The sequence below is a fragment of the Salvelinus fontinalis genome, chromosome 28, assembly GCF_029448725.1.
Source record: "Salvelinus fontinalis isolate EN_2023a chromosome 28, ASM2944872v1, whole genome shotgun sequence".
NCBI lineage: Eukaryota > Metazoa > Chordata > Actinopteri > Salmoniformes > Salmonidae > Salvelinus > Salvelinus fontinalis.
Genome location: NC_074692.1, coordinates 28,324,205 through 28,344,777, shown reverse-complemented (window position 1 = coordinate 28,344,777; position 20,573 = coordinate 28,324,205). Strand labels below are relative to the sequence as shown.

At 43.3% G+C, this 20,573-nt stretch overlaps 1 protein-coding gene across 1 annotated transcript; it reads left to right on the top strand.

Moving 5' to 3' along the window:
* Window positions 1-1,735: 1,735 nt before the first annotated feature.
* Window positions 1,736-5,327, top strand: LOC129826547 (zinc finger protein 703-like). Its single transcript, XM_055887415.1, has 2 exons — window positions 1,736-2,503; window positions 3,334-5,327. The coding sequence occupies exons 1-2, from the start codon at window positions 2,252-2,254 to the stop codon at window positions 4,819-4,821; spliced, it is 1,740 nt and encodes a 579-aa protein (XP_055743390.1). The 5' UTR covers window positions 1,736-2,251; the 3' UTR covers window positions 4,822-5,327.
* Window positions 5,328-20,573: the final 15,246 nt, after the last annotated feature.

The following is a 20,573-nucleotide window of genomic DNA, read 5'->3' as shown; positions in this document are numbered from 1 at the left end:
CCCCCCACCCCCTTCTTTAACCCACACACCCAATATGTACCCTTTCTCTCAACCAACTGACCCCATTGCAAATGGAGGACTGAGTTACACGTATATCAGTGAATAACTTGCGTTATACGCATGGCACGTTTCCTCATGACATTACTTGAATGTTTTAGATCAGCACTAGACACTGAATAAAAATGTATTTGAAGTTATTTCTATTCTGCAGGCTTTGTGGCCTAACCTACATTTGAATTGGCTTTGTGTCGTGAACATTATAACCAACCTGCATATGCGTCATCTATTTGTACAGCTTTCATCGCATGGTTGAATAAAACAAGCACACACAGACAGACAGACAGACACATTGAAAACGAAGATCACATCACACTTAACCCCTTGTACATCTGCATTCACATGCTCTTGGATCTGGGCAGGTTATTCAAGCGTTCACTGCAGTGTGTAGGTGATAAGTGACGGCTAAGCCTAATGATGACAGGTCAAACAGCGATCCTGTTGAGTGAGGCAGAAGAAGTGACTTCATCTATCCACCCCCAGCCAGCCAGCTAGCATCCCACTGCCTTTCCTCTTAACTGAAGATAAATGGCATTCGTCGTTATAGTCAAGGACTATTCTGCTGACAGCACCATTAATAATGGGACATGGAAAGTGTGACAGAGCTTATCAAGCTTGTAATGGGCCATTATGGCACATAAGCAGCACAGAAAAGGGCCCTTATTTATTGTTCTCTTGAGTCATTGAGTATGTTAGCTAGACTACAGTTCTCTCAGTGTAATTGGTTTAATGAACAGTGTTGTTTTGTTTAAAACAGAACAGGTATTTACTCCCAGCTGTTGTTTAGGAAGACAGAACACACACAGCTGGTACAAGATGAGTTGTTCCTCATCTCAACTGGGCCTGAGATTACAAACTGGACTTATGGTGGAATAGTTGTCCTTTTTATATGTTTGAACAAGGCAAAAAAAATTGATGTTGATGGTTGTCACATAAGTTCACATAACATGATTAATCAGTATTTCATTGGATAATATTGGTTGAATATGGGTTCATTTTTTTGCTGTGTTACTGTCAGACAGTTGATATTGGGTTGTCATGACAGGCACCTCTAGACAAGTGTGGCATTCAAATTTTTAACCTAAATGGAGACGATGACATGTATTAGATGGCCTTTTAACGGGAGGTGACATGGCATCATGTGGTTACTTGGGACAGAAATGAGAACTATCATGCCAGACATGATTTATGACCAATGGAGGAGCAGAGTAGCCAGAGCATCATAGTTTCTTTATTTCAGACAGATTGTAATTGCATCCGTCAGGGCAAATTTTCAAATAATACATCCAATTCATTGCATAATTAGATTAGTTAAATTACCTAATTGGCAATTCAGCCAGCAGTAATGCAATAAAGGCAATTAACATTCCAGAATTGTACCCAGACATGAACATAGGGCTGTTATTTCGAATTGGATGAACTAATTTACAAGGGGAATGGGTATAGGCCATATAACAAATTACATCTAAAGCAACCCATCAGCTTGTTGTGTGGCTATGAACTATCTATGGTAGAGATCGTTTTTTATTGACATAAAAAGTGACTTAAATTTCACCTATCATAAAAATACATATCTATATATTATGCCATATTTAAAAACATTGCCAGGGAGAGTGTAGAGGTGTGGGCACAGGCAGGCCGCGCCTCTACAAGGAGAGCCGACCCCCTTATTACGAATGCGTGAACTCGCGATTGGACCGCGGTTTCTTGCTTAAAACTTCGCCTCCTTAGTTAGGTCTTTAGTATGCGAAATGAGCATGGTACTAGCTGTTGTGTGAACAGAGAGACAGTGGGACAGCGACAGAAAAGTCTGACCGTATCGTCTACGGGGATATTCTATTTACACTAGTCCTTGTTTATTATTTTCTGGTGATAACTGACTACTGATGATCTTTCTGCTCCATTCCTCTTTTACAAGACGGACGGATGTAATTGTCCATTCAAAGGAAAGTATTTTGAAAGGACAGAAGATTGGGTCAAGGAATGTTGACATTTGAGAGAATTCTTCCTCTATAAAGACAATAATTTGAACTGATTCATGAGACCCGTGCTACTGTTGGTATATTTGGATTAAAACAGACCGAGTACTGCTTGATTATTGATTTGTGCATCATTTGTTGTTTTCATAAATGTATTTCTACTTACAACAACACGTTCCCTGCCATCGCCCGAACTCTGCGCCGCCCCGATCCAGATGAACAATTCTCCCCGTGGATCTGACTCGCATTTACGCAGTCCGTCCCCTGAGCGTACCGATAACGACCGTTGTAATTCACTCCCGAGAGGAACTAAAATAGAGCTGGTTTCCGTACCTTCTCCATCAGATCCAACACGCCAGGCTAGAAGGCTGCCTATTCGGATTCTAAAGATGTTGAGCACTCACAGTAGCATCTTGCTACACCCAGAGTATCTCCAACCCCTGACATCCACGCCAGTAAGCATTGAGGTAAGCAAAGCACATTTTCTAGAACTGTCGAATTCTTCGATCATCATCGACCGTGTTAATGTCTGGAATTATTTACAAATATTTATAAATATCCCACGTAGTTTCCAAGATTACTCATGTATTAGCCTACGCATCAAATTACGCATAACATTGTAACTAATTCGTCTACATTACAATACAGTATATTTATTTTACCTTTCAATTTTGCGCGTAGATAATACTAACATGACCCAACAAACTAGATTATGGAATTAATATTTCAAATTCGTAGCCTATTATTGAGTTATTCTTAAGTTATTGAGGTTACATAAATAGGCCAGTGTGTTGATTTGATACTCTCATATATTGTGTGTAATTGTCTGTAAAATATGTAAACAGAAACAGTTCAATCGTTTCCTTCGTTTTTCCCAAATAGAACAGATGCTATTCACCCCGTGCCAACATTTCAGTCATACATTTTCTCGCTTTCTCTCTTTCTGTTAAGGATCTTTTCATAGGGCAAACACAGGGAAATAAAACTTTTGGGCAGATTGATGTCTCCTTCCCTCTGCGGATAGGTATATGACTCATGGGCTAAATTATTACTAACATTTACAACGCATTTTACTGCACCTTGTTTATTGGATGGACATTTTATTTGGCCTATTAAATGATACTGGCTAAAATATATTTATAGTGGACATACTATACACTCAGAACAAAATCGAAGAAAAAAATGACAGAATAGTTACTGAATTCCCATCCAATGTAAGACCAGTATAGAGTGTAACTTTTGAGTACTTTAACGTGGCTGTGCTCTCATCCTGTCTCTGTTTGTGTCGCCCCCTCAGCTGGATGCTAAAAAGAGTCCTCTGGCCCTGCTGGCTCAGACCTGCTCACAGATCGGCAAACCAGACCCCCCCTCCTCATCCAAGCTGGGCTCCCTCTCCTCCATCAGCCTCAGTGACAAGGAGTCATCCGGACGCTCCTCCAGCTCTGGCCACAAGTCTGGAGACCAGCACCAGTCTCTGGAGGATAAGTCCAGCTTCAAGCCTTACAACAAGACCGGAGAGGAATGCCGCAAGGATGGGTTGGTGACCAAGGGTGCTACAGACAAAGCTGGCTTCAGGGTGCCCAGTGGTGGATCCGGGAGCAGTGGCTCTTGCCCGTCTTTCCCCCCACACTCCACCTCTCCCAGCTCTACCTCCCCTCCCCTGCACTCCCAGGTCCAGTCCCACAGACAGACCCAGTCTCCCTCCACACAGCAGCAGACATCACACTCTCAGGCCCTGCACATAGACAACAAGCCTGTGAGCTCGGACCAGGCCAGCTCAGACAGCAGCACAGGGAAGAAAGATTCTGATCACAGTAAGGAGAAGCTGGACGGGGCCCAGCTAGCTAACTCCAGTCACATGCGGGCTATCGCCAACTCCAGCAATGCCAGCTCCGCTAGCAGCCCGCGGCCGGAGAGCAAGGCTGACCCACAGTCCTCTCAGTCTGGGTTAGGCTCCGGACACATTGCCCCTGTCTCCCCCTTCAAACCAGGCCATTCAGTCTTCCCCATGCCCCCCTCCTCCATGGGTTACCATGGCTCCATAGTGGGCGCCTATGCAGGCTACCCATCTCAGTTCATGGATCATACCAAGTCTAGTCTAGGGATGGGGATCCCAGGAAAGCACCCCAGCTCCAGCCCCCTCACTGGGGCCTCACCTCCTTCCCTCATGCAGGGTCTATGCAGGGACCCGTACTGTCTGACTTACCCCAACCACCCCCATCTAGGGGGCAGCAACTGCAATACATGTGTCCATGACCCCTCCTCTCTAAAATCAGGTTACCAAATCATGTACCCATCACACCACCTTCACTCCCTCCACCCCAGCTCTCTATCCTCCACCACCCCCACCCTGTCCCACCCGCTCTACACCTACGGCTACATGCTGCAGAACGAGCCCCAGCCACACGCCTGTAACTGGGTGTCAGTAGGAGGGCCGTGTGACAAACGTTTCTCCACCTCAGAGGAGCTGCTGGCCCACCTGCGTACTCACACGGCTCTACCTGGTGGGCTGGACAGTAAGCCCCTATCTGCCTACCCTTCCTCAGCCGCCTCCTGCCACCTCCACCTTCCCCAGCCCGGCAGCCCCGGCACCCTGCCCAGCTCCTTCTCCCTGCGGGGGTCACCTGGCCTGAGCCTGGCTCGCTACCACCCCTACAGCAAGGCCCACCTGCCCGGAGCCCCAGGCCTGCCCATGCACTCACTGCAGGCGTCCTCGCCCTACTACTCCCCCTATGCCATCTACAGCCAGAGACTAGGCTCAGCCTCCAACCTGGGCTACCAGTGACGTCTGAGGACACAAAGACAACAGAACAGGCACAAGCTGGACACCTCAGATATGCACAGTGGATGGATGGACCAGGCCCCGTCTGGACCGGAGGGGTCCTCGCCAGTCGCCAGAACAAGGGGGCCTTACCCTGCCTGTCTGGAATACCACCTGTTAGCCACAGGATTCTGAATGGCATTTCAATGGCAAGACCCAGTGGTGATGGCTGGCCAGCAGTACAGGCCCAGAGACATTTGTGTGTGGGCCAGACACCTGCCTGGGAACAGAAAGGAGCTTGAATTTGATTGGATGAGATTGTGGGATTTCGGATTGATTTTTGATTTTAGATTTTTTTTCTTTCGCTCCCTCCCAGGACTGAAAACATGTATTTATTTTTCACTTGAGCGCTTGGCATTCAAACTTGGGGGAAGTTTACTATCCAAATTAATTGTTCATAAAAATATTTTAAATATATTATTATTATGCCTATCATACACTCTTTAAATAAAGTTTTTCACCATGGCAAAGATGGACTGTGTTTTTTTTCTAGAGGAATAAACCTAAATTTGTTCTTTGCTTCTGTATCTTTCCATCTCTGCTGTTTGTTTTCTTCTACTATTCAGACTGATGGAAAATGTAATGTCACGATTTTAAAGTCTTCTTGATAAATTGCCATGTATTTAGTATTTGTACATAAGCAAAGATGCAAACAATTTTTAAGTGTTTTCGAGTCAGCCCGTTGGGGTTGCTGACTGTAATTGAAAGAGGATGAGATTAATTCAAACAAAATAAAAACACAACGATGGCAGTGCTACCCATCTGACAGGGAAAGGCCTTATTTTGTTTTAAAAAATTTACTTGATTGCATTTAAAGTTGTTTTATTGAAATGCTTATATAGTGTCATAACTTGTGACACTGTATAACTAGTTTTCATTATGGCTATAAGGGGGTAATTTATCTTTTTGCTAAATTGTACTAAATTATTTTAGTAAACAATTTAATTATTCAATTAATCATGTAATTTAGCTGTTGCACTGCTAGTGTACTGCAGTTCTATGGACAAGTATAGTTGTAATTTAGTGATATACTACAGCTATATGGATATGTGTAATAATTCAGAATATATTACAGTTGACAGGATTTCACACTGTCCCAGAGAAGGCAGATCATATTTAGCTTCTTTCTAAAGACCACTATCCCTCCTTCCTCTCCTTCTCCCTCTACCTCCACCACAATGTTGGCTGTTGGAAGTGCAAGCCAGGGTTTAATTGCTGATGCTTGTTTGTTAGGGGGCCAGAATAGCAGTCTCAGCAGCACTGTGGCTTGCTGGCTGTCGCTGAGTGGCCGCTGGGTCAGTGGGATTTCGATAATGACTGGAGGGTTGCTGACCCTGGCGCCCCTCCCTGTTTGACGGATGGCCCTGCTACACAAAGGCCAGGGCTAACAATGGGAGGTAGTTAATAGAGAAATATTAATCAAAGCTCCTGTCACCTTGTCCTCCCTAGAGAGGAGGAGCACAGCCTTTAAACCAGGAAACACAAACAACAAGGCTGTGTCCCAAATGGCACCCTGTTCACTATGTAGTACAATACTTTTGACCAGAGCCCCCTGGGTCCTGGTCAAAAGTAGTGCACTAAAGACTAGGAGGACAGTTGGGACAGATACCATGGTTCTCCCCTAGTGGGTAAGAGAATTTAGTAGGTTAATAAATACAATACTGTATTATGTATTATCTGAGGACAGATTTCTCTGTTTTAAGTATCTGTTAGATGCTAATATTCAGGGATAGAGAATGAAAGCCTATGTAAGAACAACACCACAGTTCAGTAATTCCAGTGTTTTGTGTCTTGGTTCAATTAAATAATGGTTTATTTATCTATCCTAAATGGTCTAATAGTGTGGAGGATAGGAGGTTTATCCGGACGTGAAGAGGCTAGTAGTCAGTCTCAGGGGTGGCTATTGACCCCGACTCCCAGACTCCCCTAGCTAGTGAAGCACACTCGGTTCATTAGCACTCCAGACAGGAGAGAGGGAGAGGCGACCATAGGTGTCCCTTGACAGGGCCATTAACAAAATAGATCACGCTCCCAAACCTCTGTGGGCTTGCCAGCTCCAGCCCTTCCTGCCCAGGAAGGTCACTCTGCCATGAGAGCTGAGCAGGTGAACTCATCGGGAGGGAGGGAGGGAAGCCCAGCGGACACATTTTTCACCCCCAGAAACAAGCTAATGCCAGCAGACTGGGACAGGGATGGTCTGCCACACATATGGCTTATCTGTGTTCTCTATCTGTTTTCAGGGTTGGATCAGAGGTTGTAATCAAAACTAGGACAGATAAGTTGTTGTTTTGAGCTTGTACTGTAAATAAGAATTCAGTTTATATTGAAGATACATTAAAGTGCTAAAAGAGGGCCACTAATTGGGTCATATACGAGTATATGTTGCCACCTATGGGTCTGTTGTTGAAGTACAGATTATATATTTGACTCAGTATTGCATTATTCCACTTTGTCATGTTGTACATAGCTATTGGCTTTGTTTATCCAAATCCCTGTGTAAATGTAGTAGTAAATGTCAGAGTTCAAAAATGATGTTAATGTCCTCTAGAGGCTGCCACTGGCCCTTAAAAGAATGTTGTAAGAGATCAGCCTCACACTAGTGTATTAGAGAGGGCCTAGAACCAGAGGTCAAACTGAGGACAAAACGTTCAATCTTGTCAAGAGGGAGGAATTAATTCTGCTGTCGCCCATTTACACTCATTCATCAAATGCTTCACTATTCTTTCCATCTCAGTACTCTCATCAGTCTCACTCTCATCTATCTTTAGATTCTCTCACTGCTACAGCTGAGTCAACACCCAGATACTTAATTTCTGTCACCTCTGTTCTGCAGGCTGGCTGGCTGGGTGAGGAGGGGGAGGCTAGTGGGGAGGAGGGCAGTTAATTTAGGTTCCAACTGCTGTTCTCACAGGAGGGCCCACACCTGAGATAGATTGATCTCCCTGTCCTGTCCCTCTGTCCTGGGTATGGTGGGGACAGACAGACAGAGGTTACGTCTCAAATGGCAGCGTAGTGTCCCCTACTACTTTTGACCATAGCTGCATGGGACCTGGTCAAAAGTGGTGCACTATATATGGAATAGGGTGCCATTTGGCACATAGCAAGGAAGAGTGTACCCTCTCTGTCTCTCTCTCAGGCCGAGAGAGAGCTGTGCTGCTGGCTGGCTGGCTACGTGTCACTGTGGGGTCCTGGGCAGACAGCCGACAGCCCCGGTGATTAATGACGACAGGGGTGTGGAGCTGCTCCTCAATTAGACGCCAAAGCCACACTGGCTCACCACGATGACAGCCACGACAGAGAGTGAGAGGAGGAGAGGGAGGAGGCACTCTCTCTCTCATACACTCTATTTCTCTCTCTCGCTCTCCTTCTCTCGCTTTCAATTCAATTCAAAGGGCTTCATTGGCATGGGAAACATATGTTCACATTGCCAAAGCAAGTGTTCCTGAGTGGCGCAGTAGTCTAAGACATGGCATCTCAGTGCTAGAGGTGTCACTACAGACACCCTGGTTTGATTCAAGGCTGTATCACATCCGGCAGTGATTGGGACTCCCATAGGGTGGCGCACAATTGGTTTGGTTTTGGCAAGTGTAGGCAATCATTGTAAATAAGAATTTGTTCTTAACTGACTTGCCTAGTTAAATAAATACAATTTTAAAAAGTGAACAAAAGTTAAATAAACAATCAGAAATGAACAGTAAACATTACACTCACAAAAGTTTCAAAATCATAGAGACATTTCAAATGTTATATTATGGCTATGTACAGTGTTGTAAGAATGTGCAAATAGTTGAAGTACAAAAAGGAAAATAAACAAACATAAATATGGGTTGTATTTACAATGGTGTTTGTGCTTCACTGGTTGCCCTTTTCATGTGACAACAGGTCACATATCTTGTTGCTATGATGCACACTGTGGTAATTCACCTAATAGATATGGGAGTTTATCAAAATTGGATTTGTTTTCTAATTCCCTGTGGGTCTGTGTAATCTGAGGGAAATATGTGTCTCTAATTGTGTCATACGTTTGGCAGTAGGTTAGGAAGTACAGCTCAGTTTCCACCTCATTTTGTGGGCAGTGTGCACATAGCCTGTCTTCTCTTGAGAGTAAGGTCTGCCTATGGCTGCCTCTCTCAATAGCAAGGGTATGCTCACTGAATCTTTATGTAATGGATGTGAAATGGCTAGCTAGTTAGCGGGTACGCGCTAGTAGCGTTTCAATCAGTTACGTCACTTGCTCTGAAACCTAGATGTAGTGTTGCCCCTTGCTCTGCAAGGGCCGCGGCTTTTGTGGAGCGATGGGTAACGGCGCTTCGTGGGTGACTGTTGTTGATGTATGCAGAGGGTCCCTGGTTCGCACCCGTGTCGGGGCGAGGGGACGGTTTAAAGTTATACTGTTGCATTGATGCTGTTGACCCGGAGCACTGGTTGCTGCGGAAAAGGAGGAGGTTGAAAGTGGGGTGAGTGTAACGGATGTGAAATGGCTAGCTAGTTAGCGGGTACGCGCTAGTAGTGTTTCAATCAGTTACATCACTTGCTCTGAAACCTAGATGTAGTGTTGCCCCTTGCTCTGCAAGGGCCGCGGCTTTTGTGGAGCGATGGGTAACGCTGCTTCGTGGGTGACTGTTGTCGATGTGTGCAGAGGGTCCCTGGTACGTGCCCATGTCGGGGCGAGAGGACGGTTTAAAGTTATACTGTTACATTTACATAGTCAAAGCTGTCCTTAATTTTGGGTCAGTCACAGTGGTCAGGTATTCTGCAACTGTGTACTCTATGTTTAGGGCCAAATTGCATTCCAGTTTGCTCTGTTTTATGGTAAATCCTTTCCAATGTGTCAAGTTATTATCTCGTGATTTTGGGTCTTATTGTGTTGCTGCCCTGAGGCTCTGTAGGGTGTGTTTGTGTTTGTGAACAGACTCCCAGGGCCAGTTTGCTGAGGGGATTGTTCTTTAGGCTCATATCTTTGAAGGTGATGGCTTTTTCATGGAAGGTCTGGGAATCGCTTCCTTATAGGTGGTTGAGTTTAAAGGCTCTTTTTTGGATTTAGTTAATTAGCGGGTATCGTCCTAATTCTGCTCTGCATGCATTATTTGGTGTTTTACAATGTACACCGAAGATGTTTTTGCAGAATTCTATATGCAGAGTCTCAATTTGGTGTTTGTCTTGTTTTTTTATCAAATCAAATGTTACTTGTCACATGCCACGAATACAGCAGGTTTAAGTAGACCTTACTGTGAAATGCTTACAAGCCTTTAACCAACGATGCAGTTTTAAGAAAGATAAGAGTTAAGAAAATATTTACAAAATAAACTAAAGTAAAAAATACATACACTACCGTTTAAAAGATTGCGGTCACTTAGAAATTTCTTTGATTTTTATGGCTGCAGGGGCAGTATTGAGTAGCTTGGATGAAAGATGCACAGAGGTGCCCAGAGTAAACGGCCTGCTCCTCAGTCATAGTTGCTAATATATGCATAGTATTATTAGTATTGGATAGAAAACACTCTGAAGTTTCTAAAACTGTTTGAATTATGTCTGTGACTATAACAGAACTCATACGGCAGGCAAAAACCTGAGAAGAAATCCAACCAGGAAGTGAGAAATCTGAGGTTGGTCGATTTTCAACTCATCGCCTATTGACAACACAGTAGGATATGGATCTGTTTGCACTTCCTACGGCTTCCACTAGATGTCAACAGTCTGTAGACCTTGAATGAAGCTTCTACTGTGATGTGGAGCTGGATGGGAGCTGTTTGAGTCAGTAGTCTGGCAGAGAGCCAGGTCCTGATCACGCGCATTCCACATTATATCGACTTGCGTTCCATTACTTCTATAGACACAAAGGAATTCTCCGGTTGGAACGTTATTGAATATTTACGATAACAATATCCTAAAGATTGATTCTATACTTAGTTTGACAAGTTTATTCGACCTGTAATATAACTTTTTTAAGTTTTTGTTCGACGTTCGCCTGGACCTGCATGAGCGTTTGGATGTGTGTACTAAGCATGCTAACAAAAGTAGCTACTTGGACATAAATAATGGACATTATCGAACAAAACAACAATTTATTGTGGAACTAGGATTCCTGGGAGTTCATTCTGATGAAGTTCATCAAAGGTAAGGGAATATTTATAATATAATTCCGTATTTCTGTTCACTCCAACATGGCGGAGAAATTTGGTTTCTATCTGAGCGCCGTCTCAGATTATTGCATGGTTTGCTTTTTCCGTAAAGTTTTTTTGAAATCTGCCACAGCGGTTGCATTAAGAACAAGTGTATCTTTAATTCTATGTAAAACATGTATCTTTCATCAAAGTTTATGATGAGTATTTCTGTTATTTGATGTGGCTCTCTGCAATTTCTCCAGATATTTTGGAGGCATTTCTGAACATGGCGCCAATGTAAACTGAGGTTTTTGGATATAAATATGAACTTAATTGAACAAAACATATATGTATTGTGTAACATGAAGTCCTATGAGTATCATCTGATGAAGATCATCAAAAGTTAGTGATTCATTTTATCTCTATTTCTGCTTTTTGTGACTCCTGTGTTTGGCTGGAAAAATAGCTGTGTTTTTCTGTGATTTTGCGGTGACCTAACATAATCATTTGTGGTGCTTTCGCTGTAAAGCCTATTTGAAATCGGACACTTTGGTGGGATTAACAACAAGATTACCTTAAAAATTGTATAAAATACATGTATGTTTGAGGAATTTTAATTATGAAATTTCTGTTGTTTGAATTTGGCGCCCTGCACTTTCACTGGCTGTTGTCATATCATCCCGTTAACGGGATTGCAGCCATAAGACGTTTTAAAGGGAAGGCAAAACATTTTGTCCATTGAAATAACATCAAATTGCTCAGAAATAGAGTTTACAATGCAATGACTATTGTAGCTGGAAAAGGCTGATTTATGGAATATCTGCATAGGAGAAAGGGGCCCAATATCAGCAACCATCAGTCCTGTGTTCCAATGGCACGTTGTGTTAGCTAATCCAAGTTGATCATTTTAAAAGGCTAATTGATCATTAGAAAACGCTTTTGCAATTATGTAAGCACAGCTTAAAAATGTTGTTCTGATTAAAGAAGCAATAAAACTGGCCTTCTTTAGACAAGTTGAGTATCTGCATCAGCATTTGCGGGTTCGATTACAGGCTCAAAATGGCCAGAAACAAATAACATTCTTCTGAAACTCGTCAGTCTATTCTTGTTCTGAGAAATGAAAGCCATTCCATGCGAGAAATTGCCAAGAAACTGAAGATCTCGTACAACGCTGTGTACTACTCCCTTCACAGAACAGCGCAAACTGTCTCTAACCAGAATAGAAAGATAAGTGGGAGGCCCCGGTGCACAACTAAGCCTAGGGGACAAGTACATTAGAGTGTTGAGTTTAAGAAGCAGACGCCTCACAAGTCCTCAACTGGCAGCTTCTGTCACGCCCTGGCCATAGAGAGGCTTTTATTCTCTATTTTGGTTGGGCCAGGGTGTGACTAGGGTGGGCATTCTAGTTTCTTTATTTCTATGTTTGTGTGGTTCCCAATCAGAGGCAGCTGTCTATCGTTGTCTCTGATTGGGGATCATATATAAGTTGTCCTTTTCCGTTGGGTTTTGTTGGTAGTTCGTTTTTGTTTAGTGTCTGCACCTGGCAAAACTGTTTCGGTTTTTCACTTTGTTATTTTGTTCAAGTGTTTTTGAGAAATAAAATATCATGAACACTTACCACGCTGCGCTTTGGTCCATGCTTTCCGAAGAGAGACGTTACAGCTTCATTAAATTGTACCCGCAAAACACCAGTCTCAACATCAACAGTGAAGAGTCGACTCCAGGATGCTGGCCTTCTTGGACAAAAAATATGCTTTTCTTTCAAAAGCACGGAAATTTCTAAGTGTCCCCAAACTATTGAATGGTAGTATATATTATATATTTTAAAAAATAACAATAAAATAACAATAACGAGGCTATTTACAGGGGGTATCAGTATCGAGTCATTGTGCAAGGATACAGGTTAGTCAAGGAAATTGAGGTAATATGTACATGTAGGTAGGGGTAAAGTGACTATGCGTAGATAATAAACAGCGAGTAGCAGCAGTGTAAAAAAAGGGGGGGTCAATGCAAATAGTCCGGGTAGCCATTTGATTAGCTGCTCAGCAGTTTTATGAAATGGGGGTAGAAGCTGTTAAGAAGCCTTTTGGACTTAGACTTGTTGCTCCGGTACCAATGCAAATAGTCCGGGTAGCCATTTGATTAGCTGCTCAGCAGTTTTATGGAATGGGGGTAGAAGCTGTTAAGAAGCCTTTTGGACCTAGACTTGTTGCTCCGGTATCGCTTGCCGTGCGGTAGCAGTTTTTAGGGCCTTCTTCTGACACCACCTGGTATAGAGGTCCTGAATGTCAGGAAGCTTGGCCTCAGTGATGAACTGGGCCGTACTCACTACCCTCTGTAGCTCCATGCGGTCAGAGGCCGAGCAGTTGCCATACCAGGCGGTATGCCAAGAGCGTGCAAAGCTGTCATCAAGACAAAGGGTCGCTACTTTGAAGAATCTCAAATATAAAATATATTTTGATTTGTTTAACACTTTTGGTTACTGCATGATTCATGTAGGGAAATATACGTCTCTAGCTTCAGCGATTTTTGCAATTCGTTCCAGTCACTGGCAGCAGAGAACTGGAAGGAAAGGCGGCCAAAGGAGGTGTTGGCTTTGGAGATGACCAGTGAGATATACCTGCTGGAGCACGTGCTACAGGTGGGTGTTGTAATCGTGACCAGTGAGCTGAGATAAGGCGGAGCTTTACCTAGCATAGACTTATAGATTACCTGGAGCCAGTGGGTCTGGCGACGAATATGTAGTGAGGGCCAGCCGTCTAGAGGTCGCAGTGGTGGGTGGTATAAGGGGCTTTGGTAACAAAACGGATGGCACTGTGATAGACTGCATCCAGTTTGCTGAGTAGAGTATTGGAAGCTATTTTGTAGATGACATCGCCGAAGTCGAGGATCGGTAGGATAGTCAGTTTTACTAGGGTAAGTTTGGAGGCGTGAGTGAAGGAGGCTTTGTTGTGAAATAGAAAGCCGATTCTAGATTTATGAAGCAGATGCTCTCCTGCAGAGATGAAGCAGATGCTAAGCTACAGGGCTGTTTTGCTAGCACAGACTGGAATATGTTCCGGGACTCTTCCGATGGCATTGAGGAATACACCACATTAGTCACTGGCTTCATCAATAAGTGCATCGTTGATGTCGTCCCCACAGTGACTGTACGTACATACCCCAACCAGAAGCCAAGGATTACAGGCAGCATCCGCACTGAGCTAAAGGGTAGAGCTGCTGCTTTGAAGGAGCGGGACTCTAACCCGGAAGCTTATAAGAAATCCAGCTATGCCCTCCGACGAACCATCAAAAATGCAAAGCGTCAAAACACGACTAAGATCGAATCGTACTACAACGGCTCCGATGCTCGTCGGATGTGGCAGGGCTTGCAAACTATTACAGACTACAAAGGGAAGCACAGCCAAGAGCTTCCCAGTGACACCAGCCTACCTGACAAGCTAAATTACTTCTATGATCACTTCGAAGCAAGTAACACTGAAACATGCATGAGAGCGTCAGCTGTTCTGGATGACTTTGTGATCACGCTCTCTGCAGCCGATGTGAGTAAGACCTTAAAACACTCAACATTCACAATGCCGCAGGGCCAGACGGATTAGCAGGACATATACTCCGAGCATGCGCTGACCAACTGGCAAGTGTCTCTCCCTGTCTGAGTCTGTCATACCAACATGTTTCAAGCAGACCACCACAGTCCCTGTGCCCAAGCACACTAAGGTAACCTGCCTATATGACTACCGACCCGTAGCACTCACGTCTGCAGCCATGAAGTGCTTTGAAAGGCTGGTCATGGCTCACATCAATACCATTATCCCAGAAACCCTAGACCCACTCCAATTTGCATACCACCCAAACCGATCCACAGATGATGCAATCTCTATTGCACTCCACACTGCCCTTTTACACCTGGACAAAAGGAACACCTATGTGAGAATGCTTTTCATTGACTACAGCTCACGGGGGCCCCTCACGGGTGCATGCTCAGTCCCCTCCTGTACTCCCTGTTCACTCATGACTGCACGACCAGGCACGACTCCAACACCATCACTAAGTTTGAGGATGACACAACAGTGTTAGGCCTGATCACCGACAACGACAAGGCAGCCTATAGGGAGGAGGTCAGAGACCTGACCGTGTGGTGCAAGGACAACAACATCTCCCTCAAGTTGATCTAGACAAAGGAGATGATTGTGGACTACAGGAAAAGGAGGACCAAGTACGCCCCCATTCTCATTGATGGGGCTTAAGTAGAGCAGATTGAGAGCTTCAAGTTCCTTGGTGTCCACATCACCAACAAACTAGAATGGTCCAAACGCACCAAGACAGTCGTGAAGAGGGCACGACAAAACCTATTCCCCCTCAAGAGACTGAAAAGATTTGGCATTGGTCCTCAGATCCTCAAAAGGTTCTACATCTGCACCATCGAGAGCATCCTGACAGGTTGCATCACGGCCTGGTATGGAAACTGCTCAGCCTCCGTCCGCAAGGCACTACAAAGGTGTAGTGCGTACGGTCCAGTACATCACTGGGGCCAAGCTTCCTGCCATCCAGGACCTCTGTACCAGGAAGTGTCATAAGAAGGCCCTAAAAATTGTTAAAGACTCCAGCCACCCTAGTCATAGACTGTTCTCTCTACTACTGCAAGTAGCTGTATCAGAACACCAAGTCTAGGTCCAAGAGGCTTCTAAACAGCTTCTACACCCAAGCCATAAGACTCCTGAACATCTAATCAAATGGCTACCCAGACTATTTGCACTGCCCCCCCTTTACGCTGATGCTACTCTCTGTTATGATCTATGCATAGTCACTTTAATATTTCTACCTACATGTACATATTATCTCAATTACCTCGACTAACCAGTGCCCCCGCACATTGACTCTGTACCGGTACCCCCTGTATATAGCCTCGCTATTGTTATTTTACTGCTACTCTTTAATTATTTTGTTACTTTTTTTTCTTTTTTTTTGTAGGCATTTGTTTCTTAAAATTGTATTGTTGCTTAAGGGCTTGTAAGTAAGCATTTCACCGTAACGTCTACACCTGTTGTATTCGGTGCATGTGACAAATACAATTTGATTTGATTTGATTTGGAATTGGTCAGCCCCTGTTGATTTCTTGTTGTCTATTGCTAGCAAAGCATCGAGGACAAGAAAAGCTTTGACTGTTATTTCTCTGATCATTCAACAGGTTTCCCTCAACAGCATCCAGCCCAATATTATATATAGGCTTAGAAATCCTTCCAAAGATATAGCCAGCTGAAATCAAATGGTGATTAAATGCATCATTAACGTATTTTTTTCCCATAATGAGGCCTGTGTCTCAAATTAATTTGTTGTGGCGGAGAGGAAAAAGTAGGACCCTTCAGGGATTTGACAGTTTTCCAGAATTTAGCCGGGTTCCCATTACAACCCGAAAAAGTGGTTACATAATAATCCAATTCTAAAAGCTTGCCAGTCCGAGCCTAAGCCTGTGTTCCTGGCCATGACTCCAGCATCATCTCTTTTATGAATGACTTCTGATCATTCCAGAGTGTACCAGACATTTGATCTACCTTTAACCCTTCATTTTTTGAAGGGAGCATGATTATCCGCAATAGTATTGAAGACATCTGCAAAAAGGCACAAAGCTAAGCCAGGATTAGGGATAACTGAAATACAATCAAGGTCACTAAAATTCAGATAATGTAAAAAAAAAAAGAAGCCTGTTCACTGAAGTTTTTAAAGTTCCTCTTTGTGATGACTCAAGGCTTAGATTTTTGTATTTTCATATCTCTAACACAAACACCTGGGCAATGGTCACTAAAGTCTTGTGCGAAGACACCAGTAGAAACATATTTATCTGGTGTTTTCGTTAAAATAAGATCAATCAGAGTTTACTTTGAAGTATCTTTAGGGTTGGGCAGTGTAGTCTTAGTCACCAGCTGGGTTAGGTTTAGATCATTTCATATGTCTTTTAGATTGTCTGAAGCCTGCATTTCCCAATCATACTTAAGGTCACCCAGGATAATAACTTCTGATTTCATACAAGAAGACAACAAACTAGTTAACTCCTTGAGTGCACAAAGGTTAGCTGAGAGAGTATGGTAGACCCCTATAAAAGTTATGGATACATTTTTTCCCCAGACAAAGGCTTAAAAATAGAAGCTCATTTTTTGCCTAGGGAAATTGATTTCAGTAAAGAGACAGAGATTTTTTTTTTATAAGAATGGCCACTCTCAGAGTAACCAATAATGAAATGTTATAAACTTAGGTTGCTATCGTGCAACAGCCCAAGCCCTCTAAGTGATTGGGAAATCAAGGGGATATTCAAGTTTATGGAATTCACATTTTAACTCAAAGCACTGAGTGTGCAGACTACAGCGGGCTTCTCTTTCGAGCTAACAATAGCAGATTTAAGAGTTCAAATGAATGGGTACAAGATTACAAATGACAACACCCCTGGAAGTATAGACAACAGCCTCGGACACCTTGAGGCCTGATGTGAGAGGGAGCCCGGGGGGTACTAGCCTGTGGTAGGAACCCCCTGAGCTGGACCCCTAGAAGACGGGTGAATGAGCAAGAATCTCTGGAAGCAAGTGGGCAAAATGGATTCTACAAGGTGTCCGAAACGTTCCACAGGGATTTGGTCTATGCTGACACGATGGAAATCACGCAGTTGCTACAGATTGGACAGCGGTACATTCATGCTGCAATCATCCTGTTCCATCTCATCCCAAAGATGCTTTATTGGGTTTGGTCAGCAAAAATGTTCAGATATGCTGTGGCATTCAATTGTTGCTCAATTGGTATCAAGGGACCTAACGTGTGCCAGGAAAACATTTCCCACAGCAGTACACCACTGATGTAGAGGGTAGTATCCTGTATAAGACAAATCCAAGTTTTATCCAACTCTAATTTAAAAAAAATTGCAGAGTAATTCAGGAGTCCATGAGCTCATGACCTCTCTCTCTCACACAGACAAACAAACAGTCAAACAAAATGTTAACTTCAACTTCCCTGACTACTACCTCTATGTTGAGCATCATTCAGGAACAGGACACAATGCAGAGCTCTACTCTTTCCAACAGTGACAACACTGTAAAGCAACCCAGATGGTGAAATACGTCCTTCATCAGGACTGAACCTCTTAAGGATCGGACTCTTTTTTTAAATTTTCGCCTAAAATTACATAACCAAATCTAACTGCCTGTAGCTCAGGACCTGAAGAAAGAACATGCATATTCTTGATACCATTTGAAAGGAAACACTTTGGAGTTTGTGGAAATTTGGATTTAATGTCAGAGAATATAACACATTAGATCTGGTAAAATGCAAGGGAAAGGTCACTATGTACTATTCCAGGTTAGGCGCAAATTCGATTTTGGCCACTAGATGGGAGCAATGTATGTGCAAAGTTTTAGACTGATTCAATGATCCATTGCATTTCTGTTCAAAATGTTGTATCAAGACTACCCAAATGTGCCTAATTGGTTTATTAATAGATTTTCAAGTTCATACCCTTGCACTCTCCTCAAACAATAGCATGGTTTTCTTTCACTGTAATAGCTACTGTAAATTGGACAGTGCAGTTAGATTAACAAGAATTTAAGCTTTCTGCCCATGTCAGATATGTACCATGTCCTGGGAAATGTTCTTGTTACTTACAACCTCATGCTAATCACATTAGCCTACATTAGCTCAACCATCCTGTTAGGGGGCACCGATTCCATAGAGGTTTTTAAGCAATCACACAACTCCTGCTTTATTTCCACATATAAACATAATGCCTGCCCTCTCCACATGCTTAATTCCAACCCCTCGTCTCATTCACACCTGCATTAACCTGTCTGGGAACGGCCAACAGCCAATGAAACAGCCAATGAAATTGCAGGGCGCCAAATTCAATCAACAGAAATCTCATAATTCAGATTTCTCAAACATACAAGCATTAGACACCATTTTAAAGATAAAATTCCTGTTAATCCAACTACAGTGTCCGATTTCAAAAAGGCTTTTCGGCGAAAGCAGAACATATCATTATGTTAGGTCAGCAACTAGTCACAGAAAGCATACGGCGATTTTCCAACCAAAGAGAGGAGTCACAAAAAGCAGAAATAGAGAAAAAATGAATCACTAACCTTTGATACTCTTCATCAGGTGACACTCCCGGGACAACATGTTACACAATACATGTATGTTTTGTTCGATCAAGTTCATATTTATATCCAAAAACTTCAGTTTACATTTGGCTTTGCCTCTAAAACATCCCGTGAATTTGCACAGAGCCACATCAATTTACAGAAATACTCATAATAAACAATGATTAAAGATACAAGTGTTATTCACAGAATTAAAGATACACTTCTCCTTAATGCAACCGCTGTGTTAGATTTCAAAAAAACTTTACGGAAAAAGGAAACCATGCAATAATCTGAGTACGGCGCTCAGATAACAAATCAAGCCAAGATATCTGTCATGTTGGAGTCAACAGAAGTCAGAAATAGCATTATAAATATTCACTTACCTTTGATGATCTTCATCAGAATGCACTCCCAGGAATCCCAGTTCCACAATAAATGTTTAATCTGTTCGTTAAAGTTCGTCTTTATGTCCAAATAACTCCTTTTCGTTTGCGCATTTAGCACAGTAATCAAAATTCACGATGCGCTATCACTAGGTGCAGACGAAAAGTCAAAAAGTTCCTTTACAGTCCGTAGAAACATGTCACACGAAGTATAGAATCAATCTTTAGGATGTTTTTAACATAAATCTTCAATACTGTTCCAACCGGAGAATTCCTTTGTCTTCAGAAATGCAATGGAACTCAAGCTAACTCTCACGTGCATGGTCATCTCATAGCACTCTGGGAGAGACCTTACTCAATCCCCTCTCATTCGCTCCCACTTCACAGTAGAAGCATCAAACAAGGTTCTAATGACTGTTGACATCTAGTGGAAGCCTTAGGAAGTGCGATATGACCCCATAGACACTTTGTATTCGATAGGCCAAGAGTTGAAAACTACAAACCTCAGATTTCCCACTTCCTGGTTGGATTTTTCTCAGGTTTTCGCCTGCCATATGAGTTCTGTTATACTCACAGACATCATTCAAACAGTTTTAGAATCTTCAGAGTGTTTTGTATCCAAATCAAAGCAACTGGGAATGAGTAGCAGGCAGTTTACTCTGGGCACGCTTTTCATCCAAACGTGAAAATGCTGCCCCCTATCCCAAACAGGTTTTAAAGCACCGCATAGCGTCAGACTTAAAAGCAATAACGACTAAATAAAACACACGGCGCCCCAAGTGACGGCCAAACTCATTTGAAGGAACACCTCTGCTGCTTTTCCTCTGCTCCACATTCAGTTGTCCTATTCCGTGCTAGATGGAGTGGCGGACTCCATCCTAGCTGGAGGGGTGCTCTCATCTTATCTACCAACATAGACAGGGCTCTAACTCCTCTAGCTCCACAATGAAATAGGGTGCAGGCCAGGCAGCAGGCTGTTAGCCAACCTGCCAGCTTAGTGGAGTCTGCCACTAGCATAGTCAGTGTAGTCAGCTCAGCCATCCCCATTGAGACTGTGTCTGTGCCTCGACCTAGGTTGGGCAAAACTAAACATGGCGGTGTTCGCCTTA

Excerpts from the sequence above, each read along its gene's own strand:
- LOC129826547 (XM_055887415.1), top strand. The coding sequence starts at position 2,252 with ATGAACAATTCTCCCCGTGGATCTGACTCGCATTTACGCAGTCCGTCC. Across the intron at positions 2,504-3,333 it reads CCACGCCAGTAAGCATTGAG|CTGGATGCTAAAAAGAGTCC; the intron begins GTAAGCAAAGCA and ends TCGCCCCCTCAG.